The sequence below is a fragment of the Scyliorhinus torazame genome, chromosome 9, assembly GCF_047496885.1.
Source record: "Scyliorhinus torazame isolate Kashiwa2021f chromosome 9, sScyTor2.1, whole genome shotgun sequence".
In the NCBI taxonomy this organism is placed as follows: domain Eukaryota; kingdom Metazoa; phylum Chordata; class Chondrichthyes; order Carcharhiniformes; family Scyliorhinidae; genus Scyliorhinus; species Scyliorhinus torazame.
Window position 1 is genome coordinate 210,394,079 of NC_092715.1, and position 27,618 is coordinate 210,421,696.

Here is a 27,618-nt window from a genome sequence, read left to right on the forward strand (position 1 = left end):
CTGGCGCAGGAAACCTCGCTGCCGGTGACTGCTCTCGCTCAGGCAACCCCACAATTTCCAGGGTCTGGGAATCCAATCTCAGGGATTCCTTCTCCCATCTTGGATTGGGGGATGGGATTTGGGAATTTGAAGGGTGGCAGGCAGAACTGATGCCAGGTGTGAGGTGGTAAGTTACTCTTGCAGCTTGTTCAAGGTCGTTGAGTCTTCCAAAATTGAACGGCGATCCTCCCGGTCATGCTGCCCGCACTGACAGCTGCTGCCATTGCCTCCCAGGTGGCACTGCTCACCCTGCTGCTGGTCCTCCGACCCCCTCGGGGGAACAGGGTGCCCTGTCTCTCATGCGCAGCAGCAAGAGGCCTTGTGAGGTTGCCATCTGCAAAATGAGGAGCAGGTCTGTGCGCTGCTATGCTTGTGTGTTGACTGGGAGTGAATGGTGACAGAGCGCTTAAAAGCAGCTCCCCCTTGGTAATGACGAATGTGATATAAAATAATTGTTTTAGAGATATTAGTTACTGTAATGTAGAGATAGGCCAGTCTCATTCTGGTGAGTTCACAGACAAAGGATTTCAGAACGCATGGCAAAGGAGGAGATGTATCCAGCTACGGAGGGGAAAAGGATGCTGGGTAATAGGGGGCCAGAGGAAGGGATTGGAAGTGAGCCAATTAGGATGTATGGCCAGGTCAGGAGGGGTATAGGATGACCTATGGGAATCGTGTATGTGAAACTTGATGCCATTTGAATGTATCAGTAGAGATTCCTTTGTCCTACAGACTCACTCGATTCCGGGGGTGCAGAAAGCAGGATGTGTTCTGTACCACTGTGAATTGAGACAGACTTGCAAGTCAAAGAAAATAACTAATGCTATACCTGCAAATCCATCTCGACTTTTATTGAGGCCAGACTGACGGGTAAAGAAAATTATGTTTTGTCAGTATCGGCGATCAGCTGAGACGCAAGTCAGACAGCCAGTCTGTAATGTCGAGAATCTTGTGGAGGCAGATTCATGGCACTAAATGCCGTTGAATACAGTCTGCGATCTCGCCAACATCGCAAAACATCCTGCCAAATGCATCCAAAACCTGACTTTAACTTTGGTCCATTGAATTGCGCCTACAATTTTAAACTCAGGTAAGCAGGTCAGGGAATCGGAGTGGGGTAAAGATGATGTAACTCATGGGAGGACCCCGGTCTGTAGCAGGCAGTTTGATAAAGGTTTTGAGTCTGCCAGGAGCTTTCAGCTGAGCAGCAGCTTTTGCCAAATGCAGTCAGGTTGAGCAGTAGTCTGACACAGACAGAAGGATCTGCAGACTGTTTACTGACAGGATCTCTCTCTCACTGAGATATTTCCAAGACTCTCTGCACAAGTCTACAGAAAGTAACCGTGTGTCTCCTAGCTTTATTTATAAGTGATTTTTGACCTGCGATTGGCTTTGCTTAATTGGAGATAGAAACAGTACAAGTTAATCGTAAAAAGGGTTCCTTTTATTTTAAGATTTGTTTCGCTGTTAATTTCTGTGATGTAATGTGTTTAATCCTGTGTTTAAAAATAAAGTTTGTTTTAATATAAAATGTGCCTATTGGTCAGCAGACTCACTCCTGGAATGAAGTATCCTTTCCTCGGTTTTAAAATTTTTTAAAAAGATGTTTTGAGGTTCTTGTCTGGTATCCTAACAAATGTTGGGAACTGGTCCGGGATCTTAACAGTATACCTGACAGCAAACAAGAAATTCACAAAATTGTGAAGGAAATAATAGAAATACAAACAATGCTGAGAAACATCAAAGGATCAGGACTGCAGAGATTGCAAGCAACATATTAGAAATGGAGTCAGGAAAACTGAAGCACTAAGTGGAACGGAGGAACATGGCATGGTGGCCTCGACAAATTAAATTTTAACATTAACCAGGATAAGATAGGAAACTAAAAATTCCTCTGCCAGTAACATGGATGATGCTGATGAATGTCATTCATCTCAAGAGGCTTGGAATATAAAAGCAGGGATGTACTTCTGAAGCTTTATAAAGCATTAGTTAGGCCCCATTTAGAATACTGTGAGCAATTTTGGGCCCCACACCTCAGGAAGGACATACTGGCACTGGAGCGGGTCCAGCGGAGATTCACACGGATGATCCCAGGAATGGTAGGCCAAACATACGATGAACGTCTGAGGATCCTGGGATTATATTCATTGGAGTTTAGGAGGTTGAGGGGAGATCTAATAGAAACTTACAAGATAATGAATGGCTTAGATAGGGTGGATGTAGGGAAGTTGTTTCCATTAGCAGGGGAGACTAGGACCCGGGGGCACAGCCTTAGAATAAAAGGGAGTCACTTTAGAACAGAGATGAGGAGAAATTTCTTCAGCCAGAGAGTGGTGGGTCTGTGGAATTCATTGCCACAGAGGACGGTGGAGGCCGGAACGTTGAGTGTCTTTAAGACAGAAGTTGATAAATTCTTGATTTCTCAAGGAATTAAGGGCTATGGCGAGAGAGCGGGTAAATGGAGTTGAAATGAGCCATGATTGAATGGTGGAGTGGACTCGATGGGCCGAATGGCCTTACTTCCACTATGTCTTATGGTCTTATGGAATGAAAAATACAGCTATAGAAAAAACAGTAAATCTACCCTGCAGCAAACTCTGGAGGAGAGCCCCAGCTCAGCCAAGAAATGTTGTTATTTCTGACATTCATTACCAGAAACAGGAGTTGTCATTAATTCTCCTCGTCAATATTTTACAAAACCAGTGTGCACATAGGAGTCAGAAAGAAATCCTACATTGAGTTCTCACTGGAATGTAAGTGCTGCGAGACTATTAAATCTTTAACCAACAAAATCATGGCTAGAAAATTTATGGAGAGACTCTGCCATTTAAAAATCATAATTTGCCCACTCAACTTGGGATGTGAACTGTCCTTAAAATAATAGAGCAATATCAGGTTGGCTGGCGCTATGAGGCACTGGTGCACCACAGCACCAGGCACCCTGGGTCAATTCTGGCCTTGGGTGACGGTCTGCATGGGTTGCCTCCAGGTGCTCTGGTTTCCTCCCACAGTCCAAAGATGTGCAGGTTAGGTGGGGTTATGGGAATAGGGTGGGGGAGTGGGCCTAGGTCTTTCAGTGGGTAGGTGCAGACTCAATCAGCTCTTTTTGCACTTTAGGAATTCTATGGTTCTATGGATAATTAGAAGACAAAAGAAAGGAGTCTTTGATAACTCTGAAGTGATTAAGTTACTTGTTAATCTTTAAATGTGGACATTGAGAATAAATGTGCATTATTGTTGCAGGAAAAAACCATCGACGTTTTCTTTAATATTTTCAGTACATGTACCTACTGGACTGGTTCTCTGGATTTTTCTGAAAACCTTTTTTAAAAAACTGTAATCACTGAAACAAGGAGATGTTAAAGTTGTTTATTCATAGAATTTACAGTGCAGAAAGAGGCCATTCGGCCCATTGAGTCTGCACCGGCTCTTGGAAAGAGCACCCTACCCAAGCCCACACCTCCACCCTATCCCCATAAACCAGTAACCCCACCCAACACTAAGGGCAATTTTGGACACTAAGGGGCAATTTATCATTGCCAATCCACTTAACCTGCACATCTTTGGACAACAAATTAAGTTTAATTTGAAGTGGAGAATGGGATAACAGTCAGTCATTCAGTGGTGGCACCTTCCTTGAGAGCAGCAAGTTTAACATTGAAATCAAATGTGCATGTCTATTTAAACCTCAATGGCATTTGGTATTCAGATGTTAAAACAATCTTAACAAAAATGGAAATGGCTGTTATCCCATAAGGCAGAAGAGTCCATTTCTTAGAAACTATTTTACATTTTTAGTTGGGAAAAGTAGATTAGTTAGTGTTGCACTGGATATAAAACTATGGAATTTCCTTGCTCAATTTAACAAGTAACCAAACTATTGACAACTACAAAGAACTATGCATGAAGGGATACATCGAAGAGGCTGCATTATTCATATCAATCTGAACCATCATTTGTATCACTTATTAAATTCAACATCCAATTTGGATAATGAAACCTCAGACAAATTCCAAAATCGTAGGATTACAAATTCAGTACTTGGTTTTCTGAAATCAGTGTGTGTTAATGGTGTAGTAAGGATCATAAAAATCATGCTTTTTTCACCTCCTTTCTCCACACATTTGCAGACTGTTAGGGAGATTGGGTAGGAAGAAACTACTTTTGAATCACAGTTTCAGTCCAGTTCCAATTTAGAAGAGGGAGGGGAAGGGAGGTTTGTTTGCCAGTAGTGAGAGATGGGATCGGAAGGGAAGTTTGTTTGCTAGTTGTGAGAGATGGGATCTGGACTTATTTCATGGAATTGCTATTTGCTCTTTTCTGATTGTTCCAGGTTCAGAGGTCCATGAAGGACTCTAAGCTCCTGTTTAAACCAAGGCAATTTACCCAAGTTATTGCCAAGGGGCAGTCACAGGCAGAAAGTTTAAAGCATTTGAAAGTTTTAAAAGTTTTTAAAAGTTTATAAACATTTTAAAAGTACTTAAAGATTTATAAAGATTCAAAAGTGTTCAAAATCATAACAGAACACTCAGTTGCGCCTGAGCTGAAGACTGACCTCAAGAGACAAGTCTTCAGCTTATGACATTATTAGCAGGCATTGCATTGCTGCTAGGCCTGCACATCATTTCTCCAGTGGACCATTCTGCATCAAGAAGTTGAAGTCCTCACTGTGGCTAACAAACCAGGTAAGTTCATATTTCTTAAGTGCAGTCAGCAGCAAACTTTTGTCATGGACCATAAAAATACAGGCCAATATATTGGCCATCGTTTTAAAATCATAGTGGCTACAAGAGATAAAAATATTAGCCATTACTTCTCCCCTGCATTTGTAAAAATGTTCAGAGCCCATTTTGTACAGTAAGATGTCATTGATACTCACCAACTGTGCTCTTGCAAAAATTATAGGCAGCCCAAAAGCTGAGACGACTATGCCTGTAGTGAGAAATATGGCAAGTTCTTTACATGCACTGCTTGCTGCATCAGTATCATCAACTACTCTCCTTGCTATGTAGTATGGGATTGGAGAGAGAATGTAAAAGAAAAGAACAAACAAGGGCCAATATTTGCTGCAAGAGAAAAAGGAAAGAAAGAGAGAGAAACACAGGTGAAGCGTAAGGCATACTTTTTAATCCCACCAAATGCTATCAATTGAAACTCCCTTTGTAAACTAATCAAATGATGGCATTTTCTGACAATGCTACCATTTAGTTCACAATGATTACGCTACTCCATACATTACTGATCTAATATTAATTTTCATCACTGCAATTCAAACCAGTGCAGGTAAATGCTGGAATGTCACTTCTGTGGAAATCAGCAATAAACTAAAGTTCTTAAAAAATAATAGAAATACGGAATTACCCTCAACCAACACATCGAATCCCATACCAGGTATTTAAATATGCTCACCTCCAGTAAACAAAAATATTTTTAGGAGACATGTGGGCTTAAATTATTAGCAAAGTTAATTTAAGGAGAGACAAATCATAGATAAAGAGTTAAATCCAAGTATGGTATAGGCTAAAGCATTTGCACGTTCTCCCCGTGTCTGCGTGGGTTTCCTCCGGGTGCTCCAGTTTCCTCCCACAAGTCCCGAAAGACGTGCTGTTAGGCGAATTGGACATTCTGAATTCTCCCTCCGTGTACCCGAACAGGCGCTGGAATGTGGCGACTAGGGGCTTTTCACAGCAACTTCACTTCAGTGTTAATGTAACAACAACAGGTCATCTGCGTAGAGGGAGACCCGGTGTGTGTCCCCGCGCACCAGCCCCCTCCAATCCCTTGAAGTCCTGAGCGCAATGGCCAACGGCTCAATTGCCAGGGCAAACAGCAACGGGGACAGGGGACACCCCTGCCTCATCCCCAGGTGCAGCCTGAAATACTCTCACCTTAGCCGGTTCGTGGACACTCGCGCTACAGGGGCCTGATACAGCAGCTTGACACACCCTATGAATCCCTCCCCGAATCCAAACCTGCCTAATGCCTCCCACAAATACTCCCACTCCACCCTGTCAAAGGCCTTCTCCGCGTCCATTGCAGCCACCGCTTCCACATCTCCCCCCCCCCCCCTCCTCCGAGGGCACCATGATAACATTCAGGAGCCTCCTCACACTCTTGTTCAGCTGCCTTCCCTTAACTAAACCCGTCTGGTCCTCCCCAATCGATCCAGGATTGTTAAGCAGAATGTTACCTACCCAAATCTGGTTTTGATTAAAAAGCAGGAAGACTATTTATTTACAGGTAGGAGAAAAAGATAATTAGTGTGAAAAAGTGGGACCACAAACATGAAGAGGGACATTTTGCATTTCAAAGTGAAATGAAATGAAAATGAAAATTGCTTATTGTCACGAGTAGACTTCAATGAAGTTACTGTGAAAAGCCCCTAGTCGCCACATTCCTGCGTCTGTTCGGGGAGGCTGTTACGGGAATTGAACCATGCTGTTGGCCTGCCTTGGTCTGCTTTAAAAGCCAGCGATTTAGCCCAGTGAGCTAAAGTGAGGAAATGAAGAGATGCTGAAGTGTTTTACAGAGGAAATTGGAAATTAGAACTGTTTTCGGGAACGTGAATGATCCTTGGCAGATTCTTCAGCACATGCACAGTGCAAAGAGTGGTGTAAAGTAAAGGTTAATGCCTTTCTTTTTGTCTATTCACGTGGGTTGGCATTTGGTTGAGAAGTGGGAGTTGGAGTTAAAGAGAATGTTCTCCGATCGGTGGGATGTGAAAAATGATGTTTCGTCGCAATCGTTACTCAGGCCTCAGCCTTTCATATTTGGGAATAACATATCCCCATGGAGACAAAATGCCTGTCGAGGCAGGGTGGGATGTTGCTGCCAAATTGTGTTACTTTGCAGCCTCCCACAAACCACAAGGGGCTCCTCCTTTAGGGGCACTCGACAACCATGGAGTGCCTCCCCCCCTCCCACCCACTGGCAATGGTGTCACCTGCCCTCCGTGTACCCCCACCATCACCCCCACTGCCGGGATCTACCTGCCTGGTCCCAGCTAACCCTAACACCACTCGCCCAATACCCAGCCATTGATACGCCCTCATCCCAAGTTGCAGCTTTAGCAACAGGCACCACTATCAATTGTGCTGGTGGGCTGCCTGCCCACTGACTGGACCAGCAGCTCCTGGGGGTGGGCTGCTGTCCTTAACAGGATGGCAGCTTCAACAACAGCAACTTAGTTGGCACTATCCATAAAACATGGGTCTGGGTCAAGCCGGTGGCCACAAGTGGGGTTGTCTCCTACTTCTCCCAGGAGTCTCCTACTCCTACTCCTGGCTCCAGAAGTAGGACTTCTGCTGCCTCAGAAAAATTCAGCTTTTGCATTTGTCTGCTAAAGAATGCCAATGTTCTCGTAAAGAAAAATGGATAGAGAAACTGGATAGGATTAAAAATAGACAAAGAGGAGATGGTTAGAAGGCTGGCAGTATCAGAATCATATGGCTTTATCATATGGATATGGCTTTTTTTTTTTAAACAAGAGACGCATTTAAAGATTGGGGATCAGACCAGGTTGAGGAAGGGTAGGTCAGGTGTTCAATTCAGGACCGGACATGAAGACTAGATGGGTGGTGGTGTTGGTGAATAACTGGGTGGTGTTCGAGGTGGGGAGCATTGTGGCAGAGTTCTCGGATCTGGACTCGCACCGGTTGAACATGGGGTGGATTTTAACACAGTCATTGAGCCAGGTTTGGACTGGTCAAGCCAGAGGTCGGGGAAGGTGTCGGCAGTGGCGAAGAAGCTGAAGGGGTTTATGGAGCACGTGGGGGGGGGGGGGGGGGGGAGATGGACCGTGCAAGTTGGGGAAGCCGAGAGCGAAGGAGTTTTTGTACTTTATCCATGTGCGCCCACCGGGTGTACTTCCGGATTGGTTTCTTTGTGGTGGACAAGACGTTGCTGGTGGGATGGTAGACTCGGGGTACTCGGTGATCGTGGTTTCAAACCATGCGTTGCACTGGGTGGATTTGAGAGTGAACCACGGGGGGGGGGGCCCAGCCGCCGCAGAGGAGGCTGGATGTGGGGTTGTTGGTGGATGAGGTGGTGTGCAAGCAGATGAGGGATGCCATCTGGGGGTATGTGGAACTTAACGATACAGGGGAGGTTATGGCTGCCACGCTATGGGATGCACTCAAGGCAGTGGTTGGGGGCGAGTTTATTTTGATCCAGGCGCACAGGGAAAAGGAGAAACGGGCAGAGATGGCAAGACAGGTGGATGGGATTTTGAGGATCGACAGGGTTACTTGGAGGCTCTGGAGGCAGGGTTGTTGAAGGAGAGGCAGGGTTTTTGAATGGAGTTTGGGCTGGTCTCCACGGGGAAGGCAGTAGGGCAGTTGCGGAGGGCCAGAGGGGCAGTGTAGTAGTACGGGGAGAAGGCGAGAAGTGTGCTGGCCCACTAACCCGGGGAGCGGGAGGCGACAAGAGCGATTGCAAGAGTAAAGGATGGGTAGGGTGGTACTGGACCCGGTGGGAATGGGTGGGGGGTGCGGCAATTTTTGGATGCGATGGAGATTCCCACGGTTGAAGAGGTTTTTGGATGGGATGGAGATTCCCCAGGTTGAAGAGGACCTGGAAGCCCCATTTGGGTGATGGGAGAGTATGGAAGTGATGGGAGAGTATGGGGGCAGGGGCAATGCAGGCAGGGAAGCTCCGGGTCCGGATGTGTCCCCAGTGGAGTTTTACAAGAGGTTCAGGGGGACTTGGGGCCTCTGCTGGTGAGGACGTATAATGAGGCTAGGGAAAGCTCCCCCTTACATTATTGCAGTCATATATTTCCCTGCTACTGAAGAAAGACAAGGATCTGGAGCAGTGTGGGTCCTACTGTCCGAAGGTGCTGGCCTCGCGAATTGAGGACTGTGTCCCGGGGGTGATAGGTGAGGATCAGACGGGGTTTATAAAAGGGAGACAGTTGTCAGCAAATGTAAGAAGGTTACTTCGTGTGATTATGGGCCCCCAGCAGGCAGGAACTGGAGGTGGCAATGGCAATGGATACAGAGAAGGCTTTCGACCGGTGGAGTGGGAGGTGTTGGGAGAGTTTGGGTTTGGTCAGGGGATTGTGGATGGAGTCCGACTGTTGTATAGGGCGCCAGTAGCAAGTGTGCAGACGAACCGGGTGATCTCAAGAGTGTTTTGGGTTGCACCGTGGGACAAGGCAGGAGTGCCCGCTCTCCCCATTGCTTTATGCCTATCGATATAGCCATTAGCAATGGTGCTTAGAGCATCAAGCATCAAGGGGTGTGAGAGGGATTGTGGAGATGGGGGGGTGGGGGGACTGGATTTTGTTGTTTAAGAACATGGAATGTACAGTGCAGAAGGAGTCCATTCGGCCCATAGAGTCTGCACCGACCCACTTAATGTCACCCACTTAAGCCCTCACTTCCACCCTATCCCCGTAACCCAGTAACCCCTCCTAACCTTTTTGGACACCAAGGACAATTTGGCAGGGCCAATCCACCTAACCTGCACGTCTTTGGACTGTGGGAGGAAACCGGAGCACCCGGAGAAAACCCACAGACACTGGGGAGAACGTGCAGACTCCACACACTGACTCAGCGGGCAATCGAACCTGGCGCTGTGAAGCCACAGTGCTATCCATTTGCACTACCATGCTGCCCACAATCTGTTTGCGGACAATTTATTGCTGTATATTTTGGACCCACTGGGGGGCATTGGTAGAACTATAAGCATTTTGGAAGACTTTGGCCGTTTTTCCGGATAGAAGGTGTTGGGGGCGAAGGTGGTCCCGAGCCCAGTGGTACCGATATTTGGAGTGTCAGAAGACCCAGGAGTCCAGGGGCGAGAGAGGCTGATGTCTTGGGCTTTGCCCCTCTGTTAACACAGAGACAGATTTTGCTTGGGTGGAGGGACTCGGAGCGTCTGAAAGCAGTTGAGTGACGTGGCGGAATTCCAGAGGTCAGAAAACATTAAGTTCGTCTTGAGGGTCAGTTGATGGGTTCGCCCAGAGGTGGAAGCCATTCATTGACTTCTTTATGGAGGATTGAGGTGTCAGCCAGGGAAGGAGGGGAAGGGCAAGTGGGGGGTGTGCATTGGTCATTTATTATATTGTACAAGTTTGCTTTTATTTGTGCGTTTATTGTTTATATAAATGCCTTAATAAAATATTTTTAAAAAACAAGATTAGCAGCAAGAGATGAAGCAGAGAAGTGAATGATTATTTTTGAGTAATGTCATTAGGAGTCGACGTTAGAATCAGCGCTCTTTTTAATGTATATTCATGATCTAGACTTGGGAATATAGGGCACAATTTCAAAATTTACAGATGAGACAAAGCTCAGAAACATAGTACAGTAAAAAGTGAGAAGAATAGCAGCCTACTTCGAGGCAGACTTTAAAACGGGTAGACACATGGCAGATAATGTGAAGTTTGAAGTGATGCAGTTTGAATAGAAAAGTTGACAAGCACCAATACAAATGAAATGGTACCATTTCAAAGGAGATGCAAGATCAAAGACATTTGGGGTGTGCATATACAAATCTTTGAAGGACACAGAACAAATTGATGCAGTTGGTAAAAAGCATATTGATTCCTGGGTTTTAGAAACAGAAGCATTAAGTGCTAAGGCTAAATGTTTAAGAAACACAGATTAGGCCTTCGCCAGAATATGGTGTCCTGTACTGGGCATCACACTTCAGAAAGTGCATCAAGGCCTAATTTTGGGTGCAGAGGAATATTACTGGAGTCGTACTAGACACAATGGATTGCAATTATATGGAAAGACTGGAGAAGCTGAAATTGCTCTCTGTAAAGTAGAAAAGGTTAATGTGAGATTTAATAGTTGTGCTTTAAAACTGGGAAGAATTTTTGCTCAGAGTAGATGGGGAGAAATTGTTTCCACTGGTACAATGGTCCGTTACTAGACAATAGATTGAAAATAATTAGCAAAATTAGAAGCAGAGAAACATTTTTTTTTTTTTTTAAAAGAGTTAAGATGATCTGGAATACATTGCGTGAAAGGGAGAGCGGCAGATTCAGACACAGCTTTCAAAAGGGAATTGGGTTTCTGTTTAAAAAGGAAAAACCTGCAGTGTTATGGAAAATGAGCTTGGAGTGTGACTAATTAGTAGCTTTTCTGAAGGGCCTGCAGAGGCATGAGCTTCAAAAGCCTTCCTTCTGTGCTGAATGGTCCCATGATTCGATACAAGACTGCATAAATCGAACAAAAATGTTATTCACTGAATTTTGATTCTTAATATTGACCACGTATTTGCTTCCTTTTAACATGGTCATACAAGGTTTCTCTTTCCCTCCTTAAAACTGTTTGCTACAAATTACAGAATGCTACATCAGATTACCCTTGAAACATACTGCACAATGTTTATGACAGAATACATTTGCAACTTCTGTGCAACATATAGAATTCGACAGCACCATGGGTAAGCATACTGTCCTTTAATTTCCCTAAATGTCCCTTCAATCCAGCCGAGACTGATGAGATGAAAATGTTACTTGTGCGTCGATTTTAAAGGTCTGTGCAAAGTGCTTTCAAGAAATCTCATTTAGTTCTTGGTGATGTGCTCCTAGTGATCAATTTGAAGATAAAAATTGCATTTCTATAGAGCCTTTCATAACTACAGTATGTCCTGAAAGCACTTTATAACCACTGACAAAGCACAGTCAACAGGTAGGAAACACCTCAGATAATTTTCACTGAGCAAGGTGATAATAGCCAGATGACCTGTTTGCAATTTTTAAATGTTGGCTGGGGGTGAATGTTGACCAGGTATCAGGGAGAACGCCACTGTTCCTCTCCAAATGGTGCCATGGACATTTTACATCGACCCGAGGGGAATAGACAGGACCTCAGTTTAATGTTTCATCTGAAAGTCAATGCATTCAACAGCTTAGCATTCATTCTGTACGAAACTGAAGCACCAGCCTACTGTTACTAATATCTGGTTCATGGTTTTTCTGTTTTTGTATATATTTTTTAGTTCCAGGGATTAAAATGCACCTGCAGAAAATGGGGTAAATGCAATTAAAACAGCTTGGAGTCTACTACACAAAAGGTTAAGACCATGTTTTTAAAAAAAACAAACGAGATTAACAGCTAGAAAGGTAAAATCATAAAACAGGTGGCCTCATTTAGCTGGAGATGTGATGGCTGCATTGCTTGCAAAGATGTGCACTCCAGAGAGCTGCTTTGTTTTGGGAGTTAGAGTCAAGTTAGTTTAAAAGCATTCAGTCAACACCTAAAGGCTTTAAAACCCATTTACTTCATCAGATCAAAGAAGAAATTGTAAATGAAAGATAACAATTAATCTAAAATGTCAGGTTGAGGGTAGCCCAGAGCAGATCATGTCATAGTGGAGATGGCTCTCTGGTTTCATTTTATCTGGATGTTATCTGGGGAGATTTTTAGTTGCAGTTTTGGACCTCACAGAGGAGTTAGCCAAAATAAATGACAATTAAGACAGACCTGCACAGAGTAAAACACTAACTTCATCACTGACCTTGCGGAAAGTGGGTGAGGCTGAATTGAAATTTGAAACAAGTGCTGCAAGATTACCCAGATTGAAGTTGGTGGGAGGATCTACTGCAGACCAACACAATGTCCTTTTGCAAAAGAAAATAACCAAGCGAATAGTTCAGAAGTATTGGAAAAGTAACCGGAACAAGTGACTGATGGCTCCTCAGTCAAGAGAGGATAAATGGAAGTTTTACCTCTGCTCCTAAGGAAAATTCTCCAAAGGAATAAATCCAGAGTGCCCTGGATGACGAGAAAGAGGTGAAAATGAAAAGGAAAAAGTGCACATACGACAGATTTCAGGTAGAAAATACAATGGAGAATTAGAATTAAGCTGAATGGGACAGCACGGTGGCGCAGTGGGTTAGCCCTGCTGTCTCACGTAGCCGAGGTCACAGGTTCGATCCCGGCCCTGGGCCACTGTCCATATGGAGTTTGAACATTCTCCCCCTGTTTGCGTGGGTTTCACCCCCACAATCCAAAGATGTGCTGGGTAGGTGGACTGGACATGCTAAATTGCCCATTAATTGGAAAAATTGAATTGTGTACTCTTAAATTTATTTTTTTTTAAAAAGAATTAGGCTGAATATAGAATGTCCCAAGCAGAAGTGAAAAAAAAAACTAATAAGCAAGACGAGACCATGAAAAGAGGCTGGCAGCTAACATAAAAGGGAAGCTTTTATGTCTTCTAGAAGAATATAAATGAATAACCGAGGTATTAAATGGGTATTTCGAATCTGTTTTTACAAAGCAAGATGCAACGGTAAAGGCGAGAGGGGAGGTAACTTGTACGCTAGAAGAATTTATAATTGAGAAGGAGGTGATAGAAGGGTTTTCTTTACCTAAAATGGCTCGATACCAGGACCGGATGAGATGCTTCCAAGTGTACGGAGGGAAGTGAGTGTAAATTGCAGTGATATTAGTGATTATCTTCCAGTGTTCTGTAAGATACAGGAGTGATGTGCTCGCTCATGGAATAAAAGGGAAAGTAGACACTTGTGTAAGAAACTGGCTGAGTGGCAGGAAACAGAGACGTGAAAAATGGTTGTTTTTCAGATTGGAGGAAGATTTGTAGTGGAGTTCCCCAGTAGTCCGTGTTGGGACTTGTTTTGTTTGGAGAAAAGAAGGCTAAGAGGGGACTTGAAAGAGCTATTCAAGATTCTGGATAGGGCAAAGAGTGAGAAACTGTTTCCACTCAAGAAAGCATCAAGAACTAGAGGGTGGAAATTCAAAATAATTGGCACAAGGAGTAATGGGGACGTGAGGAAATATTTTTTCACCCAGAGGTTGGTTGGAGTCTGGAAAAAAACTTCCTGAGGTAGTGGTAGAGTTGGGTCCAATTGAGGTATTCAATAGAGAATTAGACCACTATCTGAAAAGGAGGGAATGTAAAGGTTATGGGGATAAAACTGGGGAGTGGGGTCTATGTGGAAAGCTCTTTCAGAGAGCCACTGCAAGCCAGAGGGGCTGAATGGTCTCTTTCTGATCTGTAAGGATTGTGATTGCTGCATACCTATAGGTGATTCCGACAAAAGTAAATAACTCTAAAATTTATGCTACTTATAGAATTATTGGAGAAAGTAAAATTGAGTGCATGACATATAGTTGGAAACTATATTAAGATAGTTTTTTGTTTTGTTTAAGCCTTTTATATATAATTTGTTTCATTTATTAAAAAGTGAAATCTTGTGGTGTGGTTATATTGGTTAAAATTAGATCTTTGGATTACTTTATAAATGTTAATGGCCTCTAAGAGCATTGTAGCACGATTGTGCTTAAGTCTGTATTTAGAATTTAAAACTGCAGCTCTGAAGAGCCATACGAACTTGAAACGGTCGTGGTTTCTTGCTCCACAGATGCTGCCAGACCAGACCTGTTTTTCCTGTATTTTCAGGTTTTTATTAAAAGAACACTGACCGACTCATTGAGCAAAAGCTGATCATTCATTTGGCATGACTTGACACTGAATTTGAAATCCCTACACAAAAGGGTCGTAGAATTTCTGGTGTGAGAAACAGAAAATTGCCAAGTTGGTGCAGTCTTTCTGATGTTGGGTATGTTGAGTCAAACAAAGGGGTCATAACTTACATCGAACCAAGTTATAGTTGACAAGTTGTTAAAAATTCCATACCTTAGCACCAATATCTCCTTTTAAACATGATTTTTAAATAGTTTTTTAAAAATTAGAGTGTCAATAGGGGGAATATTGGAGCTGCTTCGCGTATTTGGGTCTTTCTCAGGGTACAAATTAAATCTAGACGAGAGTGTCTCGGCCGGGGGTGGGGGCAGGAGTGGGGGGCTGCCATTCCGTAGGGCAGGGACTCACTTTAAATACCTGGGGGTGCAGGTTGCTCTAGGGTGGAGGTGGGGGGAGGGGCTCCGCAGGTACAACATTTCTAGTTTGGTGGGGAGAGTGAAAGCTGATCTGGCAAGGTGGGATGGTCTCCTTCTGTCACTGGCGCGTCGGGTACAGGCGGTTAAAATGAACGTGTTGCCGTGATTTCGGTTTATTTTCCAATGTCTGCCGATTTTCCTGCCAAAGGCTTTTTTTCAAGAGAGATTGAAGGAATGATTACCTCGTTTATATGGGGAGGGAAGGTGGCCAGAGATAGAAAGGTGCCGCTACAGAGGTGAAGGCAGCAAGGGGTTTGGGTCTTCCGAACCTGATGTATTACTACTGGGCAGCGAATGTGGAGAAGGTGCGGAGCTGGGTCAGGGGCGTTGATTCCCAGTGGGTCAGAATGGAGGAGAGTTTGTGTAGGGGGTCGGGAGTGAAAGCAATAGCAACAGCGCCGCTCCCGATGTCTCCGGGGAAATACTCAGGGAGTCCGGTAATAATAGCTTCATTGAGAATTTGGAGGCAGTTTCGCCAACACTTCAGGTTGGGGGCAGGGTCAAGGGAAATGCCGATTCGGGGGAACCACCGATTTGAGCCAGGGAAGTGGGACGGAAATTTTCAGAAATGGGAGAAGGGGATCAAGACACTAAAAGATTTGGTTCTTGGGGGTCAATTTGCAGGATTGAAGGAGCTAGGAGCGAAGTTTGGGCTGGAGCAGGGGGAAATATCTAGATACATGCAGGTTCGAGATTTTGCCAGGAAGGAGATACAGAGCTTCCCAGTGGAGCCGGCCTCCACATTGCTGGAGGAGGTGCTGACAACAGGGGGACTGGAGAAGGGGGTAGTGTCGGCGGTTTACGGGGCTATTTTGGAAGAGGAAAGGCATTACTGGAAGGAATCAAAGCAAAGTGAGAGGAAGAGTTGGGAGAGGGTATGGAGGAGGGGGACTGGTGTGAGGTGCTCTGGAGTGAACACCTCCACCTCGTACACGAGGTTGGGGCTGATACAGCTGAAGGTGGTATACAGAGCACACCTCACAAGGGTGAGGATGAGCCAGCTCTTTGAGTGAGAGGGTAGAAGATGTGTGTGAACGTTGCGGGAAGGGGGAGGGGGAGGGCGCAAATCACATTAGGGTAATCTCTTAAGTGGTGCACATGGAACTGGACCCAGGCCCCGGGAGGCGATATTCGGGGTGTCGGACCAGTCGGGGTTAGAAGCCAGTGCAGAGGCAGATGTTGTAGCCTTCGCCTCGTTGATCGCCCAATGGCGGATCCTGTTGGGATGGAGAACAACCCCTCCACCCTGTGCCCTGGCGTGGCAGGGGGACCTGTTGGAATTCTTGACTCTTGAAGGTTAAGTTTGAACTGAGGAGAAGGATGGAGGGGTTCTACAATTCATGGGCGTTATTCATTATGCACTTTCAAGAATTGGATAACATCGAACATTAGTGGGGGGGGGGGCAGGGGTTGGAGGGAGGGTGACTGTATGAGTTGTTGGTGACTGGGTGATTCCTGATTCCTTTTTGTTATTTGTTTATGTTAACATGTGGGCAGCTGTTTGGGGGTTGGTGGGAGGATGGGATTGTTGTTGTTGATATGGGGATTGACATTATATTCGTTACTGCTTATTGTTTATTGTTGGTGGGTACAAATTTGGGAGAAAATGTGAAAAAGGAGAAGAGTACCCAATTCATTTTATCCAATTAAGGGGAAATTTAGCATGGCCAATCCACCTAGCCTGCTCATCTTTGGGTTGTGGGGGCAAAACCCACGCAAACACGGGGAGAATGTGCAAACTCCACACGGACAGTGACCCAGAGCCAGGATCAAACCTGGGACCTCGGTGCCGTGAGGCAGCAGTGCTAACCATTGCACTACCGTGCTGCCCTATGATTTTTAAATATGTGTGAGAATTGTAATTTGCGAGAGAATTTTTAAAACAATGAACCCACTGGAGGGATGAAAGAGTTTGCATTATGGGGAGATTTACTTCTCAGTCTTTGGTTCTGAGGTAACTACATTCAAAGGCCTTTCCCAAAATGGTGAAAATACAATGGGAGAGCACGAATGTCTGTAAACACTTGGTTAGGGTAAGAATAGACAGTCACACATCATGGTGTAGGACTCCAATTTCTGGGCAGGACTTTATTGATCTCCTTTATTTAGAACATAGGATTTACAGTGCAGATCTAAAGTGCATTTAGATTCACTTCTGTCCACAATTCTTATAGGCTGTAGGTACAGTTTTTGAGTACCTATTAACAAGGTACTTATTAATAATGAAAGATTATTTTAAAATAATATGAATATTCTATCTGCCGGTCAGGAGAATATTTTTTGTCCTGAAATATGTTTGTTAATTCTTTATATGTTTAAATATTTAACATCCATCATGCTTTGAATCTGTAATTTTTCAAAAAATGCATCCCACGTCTTCAAGTTTGACAAGGGACTGTTGCTCTTCTTTTTACTTTATGCCTTGAGATGTCATGGAATTATTTTTGTCTCTTTAATCTATTTTCAAACAATTGTTTTTTGGTGCGGATTTTGTTGTATTAATTAGATCTTTCGGGCTGTACAGCTGCTCCATACTGCCAAATCCTTATAATTAGTGTGCTGTGTCCCGCTGTTGGAATTCCTATGATGGCCCTGCTGGGTCATGGTACTTGCTGTCAATGTCTTAATTAATGACATTGTTACGGTGCAATGGCAGTCACTTTGTGAAATGGCAATTACATTAAGGTAATTGCATTGTTAAACAGGTGATGGCTATTGGTCCAGATATCAATGGAAACAACTGGAACAGAGAGGAGAAACTGGGAGAGTCTGAGACTTGACTGTCTTGGAAATAAACCTGTTTAAAGGTACAGGCTAACTATGGATTCATTCTTGCTCAACACACAATTCTTGGAATTAACACCAGCCTCCTTTTTCACAGGTCTTCTCCCTACTACCAGTCTCCTTATGAAAGCCCTGTGGTCAGTCTGTCTTCATACTCAAACCTGCAGCTAAAGAGGGAAAGAAATGAAATATGGCCTCAGTGCAGCTCCAATCTTCGCACTGACGAAAATAAAATAAAATTCAGTCCTAATAGTCCCCACCCTACAACCACTGCACATTTATTGTTCAACTTTCTCCCCTGACCACTTATGCCAGCGCAGTCCCCTAACCACTCCACTTTTCCAGCCACCCAATAAGCATTTTTTTAAAATGGCCCTGTTAACCTCTCTGATCAGAACGTCATTTCCATAATGGCACTGTTGGTAACGCATTGCAGCCAGAAAGTTGTTTTGTGGGTGCTATCAAATCGTAGCCATGGAACGCTTTCTGAATGCTTTATATTATTACTGTTCAGGTTCCTTCATGGCTTTGTATTTCTCACACATTCACCAACTTGGCTCCCCGACCTATCCATATCCTTCAACATTTGATCAGCCTTATCCTTTGTTTGCAGTCCCTCAGTCTGAAATTATCTACAAACTTGGAAGAATTATTTCTATCCCCAATTCGAATTTATGTACAGAACAGTTAGCAGTAACTCCACATACTGATCCCTAAAGTACCCCACTTGATGCTCTTTCCCTGCCAATCAGCACCATTTACAGCCTCCTTCTATCAGCGTCGGTTCGGTTTTCTTCTGAACTCACATTAGAATCACTGGCATAGCTTCCACCACCTTAAAAATCGATTAGAACCGCAACACAGAAATAAGCCATGTGGCCCAATTGTTTTGGTATACCCCTCACAATCCTTTTCCTAGCCGAACTACACCCCAACATTCCTCTATTCCCTTCTCCCACATACATAATGAAAACAAGGATGCAGACCAAGTTAACAACAGAGATATAGATGGCAAGAATGAGAATGTTCTGAAGAAGTGATAATTGAATCATGTAAACGTTTCTATAGTTCAATAATTGTTTGACTAAATTTCACAATGCAAACTAGGGTTATATTCACGGGGGAATTTAGTTTCTAGTCCATCATCATTTATCTAATTTCCTCCAAGAATCAAAAATCAACAAGCCCCATCAGTATTAATGTATAAAATGGAGGTAGAGAGTGATCCTTCAATTAGCACTGAAAGCAAGTCATTATTGTTTACTTGTACTCTGGAAGGGCACATCCGAGCATCAGAAACATCAGTCCAATGGCTCCACCAAATGAAAGGCTGATCAGAGCTGGAAAATATGTGACAAAACAGAAATTAACAACCTAAACACCAACCAGCCCGTGAACTCGCTTCCAGCTTAAAGGGTTGATACACACAAGACATATCTCATCTTTAAAGGGTGACCGTAAAACCCAGGGTGTGTTGGAACTTGTTGAGGCGGAATTTTGGTTGTTGTGAACTGTAAACACTTCCACAATTCAAGCGTTAAAAAAAAAACGTTTTCCCTCCAGAGTCGCCACTGGGAAGAAGCAAGTACTGCTGGATAATTTTGCGAGGTGGTGTTGAGGGGCAAAAATTGATGACAGCGGGGGAGGGAGGGACTGATGACAGCGGAGTGAGGGAGTAATGACAGCAGGGGGAGGGAGGGAGTGATGACAGCGGAGGGAGGGAGTGATGACAGTGGGGGAGGGAGGGAGTGATGACAGTGGGGGAGGGAGCGATGACAGTGGGGGAGGGAGGGAGTGATGACAGTGGGGGAGGGAGGGAGTGATGACAGTGGGGGAGGGAGGGAGTGATGACAGTGGGGGAGGGAGGGAGTGATGACAGTGGGGGAGGGAGTGATGACAGCAGGGGGAGGGAGTGATGACAGCAGGGGGAGGGAGTGATGACAGCAGGGGGAGGGAGTGATGACAGCAGGGGGAGGGAGTGATGACAGCAGAGGGAGGGAGTGATGACAGCAGAGGGAGGGAGTGATGACAGCAGAGGGAGGGAGTGATGACAGCAGGGGGAGTGAGGGAGGGAATGATGACAGCAGGGAAGGGAGGGAGTGATGTCAGCAGGGGGGGGGGGAGGGAGGGAGTGATAATAGTGGGGGGATGGAGGGAGTGATGACAGCAGGGGGGAGGGGCTGATGACAGCAGGAGGGGGCTGATGACAGCAGGGGGAGGGGCTGAAGACAGGGGGAGGGGCTGATGATGGGGGGAGGGGCTGATGATGGGGGGAGGGGCTGATGACGGGGGGGGAGGGGCTGATGACGGGGGGGGAGGGGCTGATGACGGGGGGGAGGGGCTGATGACGGGGGGGGGCTGATGACGGGGGGGGGGGTGGGCTGATGACGGGGGGGGGGGGGCTGATGACGGGGGGGGGGGCTGATGACGGGGGGGGGGTGGGCTGATGACGGGGGGGCAGGCTGATGACGGGGGGGGCGGGGGCTGATGACGGGGGGGGTGGGGGCTGATGACGGGGGGGGGCTGATGACGGGGGGGGGGGCTGATGACGGGGGGGGTGGGGGCTGATGACGGGGGGGGGGGCTGATGACGGGGGGGGGGGCTGATGACGGGGGGGGGGGGGCTGATGACGGGGGGGGGGGGGCTGATGACGGGGGGGGGCTGATGACGGGGGGGGGGCTGATGACGGGGGGGGGCTGATGACGGGGAGGGGCTGATGACGGGGGGGGGGGGCTGATGACGGGGGGGGGGGCTGATGACGGGGGGGGGGGCTGATGACGGGGGGGGGCTGATGACGGGGGGGGGGCTGATGACGGGGGGGGGGGCTGATGACGGGGGGGGGGCTGATGACGGGGGGGGGGGCTGATGACGGGGGGGGGGCTGATGACGGGGGGGGCTGATGACGGGGGTGGCTGATGACGGGGGGGGCTGATGACGGGGGGGGGCTGATGACGGGGGGGGGCTGATGACGGGGGGGGGCTGATGACGGGGGGGGGGCTGATGACGGGGGGGGGGCTGATGACGGGGGGGGGGCTGATGACGGGGGGGGGGGCTGATGACGGGGGGGGGGCTGATGACGGGGGGGGGGCTGATGACGGGGGGGGGGGCTGATGACGGGGGGGGGTGGGCTGATGACGGGGGGGGTGGGCTGATGACGGGGGGGGTGGGCTGATGACGGGGGGGAGGGGGAGGTGATGAACGGGGGGGGGCGGTGATGGACGGGGGGGGGTGATGAACGGGGAGGGGGGGTGATGAACGGGGAGGGGGGGTGATGAACGGGGAGGGGGGGTGATGAACGGGGAGGGGGGGTGATGAACGGGGAGGGGGGGTGATGAACGGGGAGGGGGGGTGATGAACGGGGAGGGGGGGGTGATGAACGGGGAGGGGGGGGTGATGAACGGGGAGGGGGGGTGATGAACGGGGAGGGGGGGGTGATGAACGGGGAGGGGGGGTGATGAACGGGGAGGGGGGTGATGAACGGGGAGGGGGGTGATGAACGGGGAGGGGGGTGATGAACGGGGAGGGGGGTGATGAACGGGGAGGGGGGTGATGAACGGGGGGGGGAGGGGGGTGATGAACGGGGGGGAGGGGGGGGGTGATGAACGGGGGGGGGAGGGGGGGGTGATGAACGGGGGGGGAGGGGGCGGTGATGAACGGGGGGGTTGAGGGGGCGGTGATGAACGGGGAGGGGGGTTGAGGGTGCGTTGATGAACGGGGGGGGGAGGGGGCGGTGATGAACGGGGGGGCGGTGATGAACAGGGGGGGAGGGGGCGGTGATGAACGTGGGGGGGAGGGGGCGGTGATGAACGTGGGGGGGAGGGGGCGGTGATGAACGTGGGGGGGAGGGGGCGAGGGGGAGGTGATGAACGGGGGGGAGGGGGCGGTGATGAACGGGGGGAGGGGAGAGGGGGCGGTGGAAGGGGCAACGGAGGATGACGGGAGGAGGCAGACGATGGGGGGGGGGGGGGAGAGGCAGACGACGGGGGGAGGGGGAGAGGCAGACGACAGGGGGTGGGGGGGAGAGGCAGACGACGGGGGGGGGGGAAGGCAGACGACAAGGGGAGGGGCAGGTGACAGGGGGAGGGGCAGGTGACAGGGGGAGATGACAGAGAGGAGAGACAGGCGACGGGGGGGGGGGGGAGGGGAAAGAGAGGCAGACGGCGGGGGGGGGGGGGGGGGAGAGGCAGACGGCGGGGGGGGGGGGAGAGGCAGACGGCGGGGGGGGGGGGGAGAGGCAGACGGGGGGGGGGAGAGGCAGACGGCGGGGGGGGGGGGAGAGGCAGACGGCGGGGGGGGGGGGGAGAGGCAGACGGCGGGGGGGGGGGGGGGGAGAGGCAGACGGCGGGGGGGGGGGGGGAGAGGCAGACGGCGGGGGGGGGGGGGGGGAGAGGCAGACGGCGGGGGGGGGGGGGGGAGAGGCAGACGGCGGGGGGGGGGGAGAGGCAGACGGCGGGGGGGGGGGGGAGAGGCAGACGGCGGGGGGGGGGAGAGGCAGACGGCGGGGGGGGGGGGGGAGAGGCAGACGGGGGGGGGGGGGGAGAGGCAGACGGCGGGGGGGGGGAGAGGCAGACGGCGGGGGGGGGAGGGAGAGGCAGACGGCGGGGGGGGCAGAGGCAGACGGCGGGGGGGGGGGGAGGCAGACGGCGGGGGGGGGGAGGCAGACGGCGGGGGGGGGGGGAGGCAGACGGCGGGGGGGGGGGAGAGGCAGACGGCGGGGGGGGGGGAGAGGCAGACGGCGGGGGGGGGGGGAGAGGCAGACGGCGGGGGGGGGGGGAGAGGCAGACGGCGGGGGGGGGGGGGGAGAGGCAGACGGCGGGGGGGGGGGAGAGGCAGACGGCGGGGGGGGGGGGAGAGGCAGGCGGGGGGGGGGAGAGGCAGACGGCGGGGGGGGGGGAGAGGCAGACGGCGGGGGGGGGGGGAGAGGCAGACGGCGGGGGGGGGGAGAGGCAGACGGCGGGGGGGGGGGAGAGGCAGACGGCGGGGGGGGGGGAGAGGCAGACGGCGGGGGGGGGGGGAGAGGCAGACGGCGGGGGGGGGGAGAGGCAGACGGCGGGGGGGGGGGAGAGGCAGACGGCGGGGGGGGGGAGAGGCAGACGGCGGGGGGGGGTGCGGAGAGGCAGACGGCGGGGGGGGGGGGAGAGGCAGACGGCGGGGGGGGGGGGAGAGGCAGACGGCGGGGGGGGGGGGGGAGAGGCAGACGGCGGGGGGGGGGGGAGAGGCAGACGGCGGGGGGGAGAGGCAGACGGCGGGGGGGGAGAGGCAGACGGCGGGGGGGGGAGAGGCAGACGGCGGGGGGGGAGAGGCAGACGGCGGGGGGGGGAGAGGCAGGCGGCGGGGGGAGGGGCAGGCGGCGGGGGGAGGGGCAGGCGGCGGGGGGGAGGGGCAGGCGGCGGGGGGAGGGGCAGGCGGCGGGGGGAGGGGCAGGCGGCGGGGGGAGGGGCAGGCGGCGGGGGGAGGGGCAGGCGGCGGGGGGAGGGGCAGGCGGCGGGGGGAGGGGCAGGCGGCGGGGGGAGGGGCAGGCGGCGGGGGGAGGGGCAGGCGGCGGGGGGAGGGGCAGGCGGCGGGGGGAGGGGCAGGCGGCGGGGGGAGGGGCAGGCGGCGGGGGGAGGGGCAGGCGGCGGGGGGAGGGGCAGGCGGCGGGGGGAGGGGCAGGCGGCGGGGGGAGGGGCAGGCGGCGGGGGGAGGGGCAGGCGGCGGGGGGAGGGGCAGGCGGCGGGGGGAGGGGCAGGCGGCGGGGGGAGGGGCAGGCGGCGGGGGGAGGGGCAGGCGGCGGGGGGAGGGGCAGGCGGCGGGGGGAGGGGCAGGCGGCGGGGGGAGGGGCAGGCGGCGGGGGGAGGGGCAGGCGGCGGGGGGAGGGGCAGGCGGCGGGGGGAGGGGCAGGCGGCGGGGGGGAGGGGCAGGCGGCGGGGGGGAGGGGCAGGCGGCGGGGGGAGGGGCAGGCGGCGGGGGGAGGGGCAGGCGGCGGGGGGAGGGGCAGGCGGCGGGGGGAGGGGCAGGCGGCGGGGGGAGGGGCAGGCGGCGGGGGGAGGGGGAGGCGGCGGGGGGAGGGGCAGGCGGCGGGGGGAGGGGCAGGCGGCGGGGGAGGGGCAGACGGCGGGGGGAGGGGCAGACGGCGGGGGGAGGGGCAGACGGCGGGGGAGGGGCAGACGGCGGGGGAGGGGCAGACGGCGGGGGAGGGGCAGACGGCGGGGGGAGGGGCAGACGGCGGGGGGAGGGGCAGACGGCGGGGGGAGGGGCAGACGGCGGGGGGAGGGGCAGACGGCGGGGGGAGGGGCAGACGGCGGGGGGAGGGGCAGACGGCGGGGGGAGGGGCAGACGGGAGGGGGAGGGGCAGACGGCGGGGGGAGGGGCAGACGGGAGGGGCAGACGGGAGGGGGTGATGACAGGGGGGGACGTGGGTGAGGACATGGGGGAGGGGGGGAGGACAAGGGGGATGGTTGATGACAGCAGGGGATGGGTGATGTCAGGGGAGTTATGGGGTGACGACAGGGGGAGGGGTGATGAATGGGGGACAGGGGTGGTGACGGGGAGGTGATGACAGGGGCGGCGATGACAGGGAGGTGGGGGTGATGACAAGGGGGTAAGGGGTGATGACGGGTGGGAGGGGGTGATGAATGGGGGATGGGTGATGACGGGGGGTGATGGGGGGTGGGGTGACGACAGGGGATAGGGGGTGATGACAGGGGGAGGGGGTGATGACAAGGGGCAAGGAGGGGGTGATAACGGGGGGAGGGGGTGATGAATGGGGGATGGGTGATGACGGGGGGGGGAGGGGGTGATGACGGGGGGGGAGGGGGTGATGACGGGGGGGAGGGTGATGACAAGGGAGGGGGTGATGACAAGGGAGGGGGTGATGACAAGGGAGGGGTGATGTAGGGGGTGATGACAGGGGAGGGGGTGATGACGGGCGGAGAGGTGCTGATGATGGGGGGGTAGGGATTAATGACGGGGGGGGTGATGACAGGGGGGAGGGGGTGATGACGGGAGAGGGGGTGATGATGGGGGGCTGATGACAGGGGGAGGGGTTGGTGATGGGGGAGGGGTTGATGACGGGGGGGAGGGGGTGATTACAGGGGGGAGGGGGAGGGGGTGATGACGGGGGTTGATGAGGGGGGTGATGATGGGGGAGGGGTTGATGACGGGGGGGAGGGGTTGATGACGGGGGGGGAGAGGGGGTGATGATAGGGGAGGGGTTGATGACGGGGGGGGAGGGGTTGATGACGGGGGAGGGGGGTGATGACGGGGGAGGGGGGTGATGACGGGGTTAGAGGTGATGACGGGGGAGCAGCCCGAGTCTGATCCGGACCCACCTCCTGGTTCAGACCCAGAGGCGGAGGGCGGCTCCTACTAGCCGGGCCGGCAATCCCGCCGGGGATCACAACCTCCTCCATCATAAATGCCAACAGCGGCAATGACCAGCGGTTCCCAGTCCCCGCTCCTCACCTTTAATCCCCGCCATCGCCACCCCAGTAACAAATATATCCACCTCCGGGCCAAAGGTCACGCCGTGTTGGCCACGCCCACTGATAATTACGTCGCTGTGTAGCTGCGCGCGCATTTAGTCTCATCCCTAATTAAAGAAGTCAAATTAATGTTCAGTTTATTAAAACATCGGGCGTGAATGATCGATCTTCATTTCTTATTTGCGTTTTGGATTAGATAAGCAAAACCCAAACACAAGGGGCGTGATTTAACAGCCACGTTGCGCTTAAGCGAGAGCGCGACGAGGCTGTTAAATCGCGGAAGGGCCCAAAACCGAGACCCATGCCGGGCGCTTATTGTTTGCGATACAACCGGTCGGCTCCCCTTGGCAAAATCAGGATCCTGCCGTAGCGTGGCGAGAAACCAATAATCCCCACTTAAGACCAATTTCCAGCAAGTGATCAATTGGATGCTGATTAATACTCCTTTTTTAAAAAGTGAAGCTGGCGGCGGAGCTGCTAGCAGGACCTGAGGAGGCGAATCGCCATCTTTGCTCACAGGGAAAGAGCCCGAGGGCAGTGGGGTTGCTTCCCCAGTGCTCAGAGGGTGCAAGAGCCCCCGGGAGGCCAGTCTCGGTCGGGGTGGCAAAGCAGGGGTTTGGCTGCCCATGGTTTTGGCTGGGGATTTGGGTCTAATCACTCAAGGGTCTGCCATGCCAACCCCAGGAATGTGTGTACCCATTCCAGGGTCAACAATATCCTCTGTCTGTCTGCTCCACTGAACACTCATAACCCACACTGACCGCAGAGGCCTCTGGCTGCGAAGCTGAAGGCTATTGCTAATAGGGAAGTGGCAATCATAGTGACGTGAGTGATGCACTATCAATTACTACAAAGATGAGAGTAGTGAATAATCGAGGCTTTATTGAGCAAAGCTGTGTGGCCTGTAGCTGCTACCAGAATGGGAGCAGCTCCGGCGAGCACACACATTTATAGGCCGCCAACTGGGCGGAGCCAGCAGGCAGGGATTTACCCATGTACCGCTAGTACAGGAGTCTTACCGTACTACATCGAATATACATCTAATACAGTTAGTGGTGACTACCACATTCACCCCCTGTTTTTAAAAAAAAGAATCCTGCGGGTGTGGTGGAAAAATCTACAAGTTCAGTCTGTCGAGGGCCTTGATCCTCCGCTGTGATCGCCTCGGTCCTGGTAGTGATGCGGGTGCCAACGTGGTCACCTGTGACTCCGGGAGCATGTTGTCCTCGTCTTCATCGTCTCCAAGTGGAATTAGTGGGAGGGCGGATCCTCCTGGGGCGGGGGCTGCGGTGAGATGCGCTGGGGGGAGGGGGAGTGGCGCAGGGGCAACCGGAGGGGGGGGGTCGAGTGTTGGGTCGTGGGTGGGGATCCAGCAGGTGCAAGGACCCGGAGGGAGACTGTGTCCTGGCGCCCGTCGGGGTGCACCACGTAGGCGTATTGCGGGTTCGCGTGCAGTAGTTGGACTCTTGACCAATGGGTCCGCACATGTTTGTGGAGGAGGACGGGTCCAGGAGATGCCTGCCATGTTGGGAGCGAGACCCCGGAGGTGGACTTCCTGGGGAAAGCAAAAAGACGTTCATGGGGGGTTTCGTTAGTTGCAGGGCAGAGGAGCGATCAGATGGAGTGGAGCGCGTCGGGGAGGACATCCTGCCAGCGGGAGACTGGGAGATTTTTCGACCGAAGGGCCAGCAGGACGGCCTTCCAGACCGTCCTGTTCTTCCTCTCCACCTGCTCGTTTCCCCGGGGGTTGTAGCTGGTCGTCCTGCTCGAGGCAATGCCCTTGCTGAGCAGGAACTGACGCAGCTCATCGCTCAAAAGGAGGATCCCCAGTCGCTGTGAACATAAGCAGGGAAATCGAGCAGGGCGAAGATGCTGTGGAGTGCTTTAATGACGTGGCAGAAGTCATATCGGGGCATGGGATGGCGAAGGGGAACTGGGAGTACTCGTCGACCACGTTCAGGAAGTACGTGTTTCGGTCGGTGGAGGGGAGGGGTGCTTTGAAGTCCATGCTGAGGCGCTCAAAGGGCCTTCACCAGGTGCGCTCGATCTGGCCGGTAGAAGTGCAGTTTGCACTCCGTGCATACCTGGCAGTCTCTGGTGACAGTCTTGACCTCCTCAATGGAGTAGGGCTGTTTGCGGTCCTTTATGAACTGGAAGAGCTTGGTGACCCCCGGGTGACAGAGACCATCGTGTAGAGCCCGGAGTCGGTCCACTTGTGCGCTCCCACATGTACCTTGGGATAGGACATCGGGGGGCTTGTTGAGCTTCCCGGGGCGATACAAAATCTCGTAATTATAGGTGGAGAGCTCAATCCTCCACCTCAAGATCTTATCGTTTTTGATCTTGCCCCGCTGTGTATTATTGAACATGAAGGCAACTGACCGTTGGTCAGTGAGGAGAGTGAATCTCCTGCCGGCCAGGTAATGCCTCCAATGCCGCACAGCTTC

At 51.8% G+C, this 27,618-nt stretch overlaps 1 protein-coding gene across 2 annotated transcripts in view; it reads right to left on the reverse strand.

Annotated features, from left to right (window-relative positions):
• The window catches only part of leprotl1 (leptin receptor overlapping transcript like 1), a 48,927-nt gene extending 23,695 nt beyond the window's left edge, over positions 1-25,232 (reverse strand). The window contains exons 1-3 of one of the 2 annotated variants that reach the window (XM_072517046.1): positions 25,152-25,232; positions 18,973-19,048; positions 4,922-5,108 (exon numbers count right to left, since the gene is read on the reverse strand). In XM_072517046.1, the coding sequence (XP_072373147.1) occupies positions 4,922-5,108; positions 18,973-19,048; positions 25,152-25,167 (279 nt within the window). In that variant the 5' untranslated portion in view covers positions 25,168-25,232. The other variant, XM_072517047.1, reaches the window with a different exon arrangement.
• Between the last annotated feature and the right edge of the window lie 2,386 nt (positions 25,233-27,618).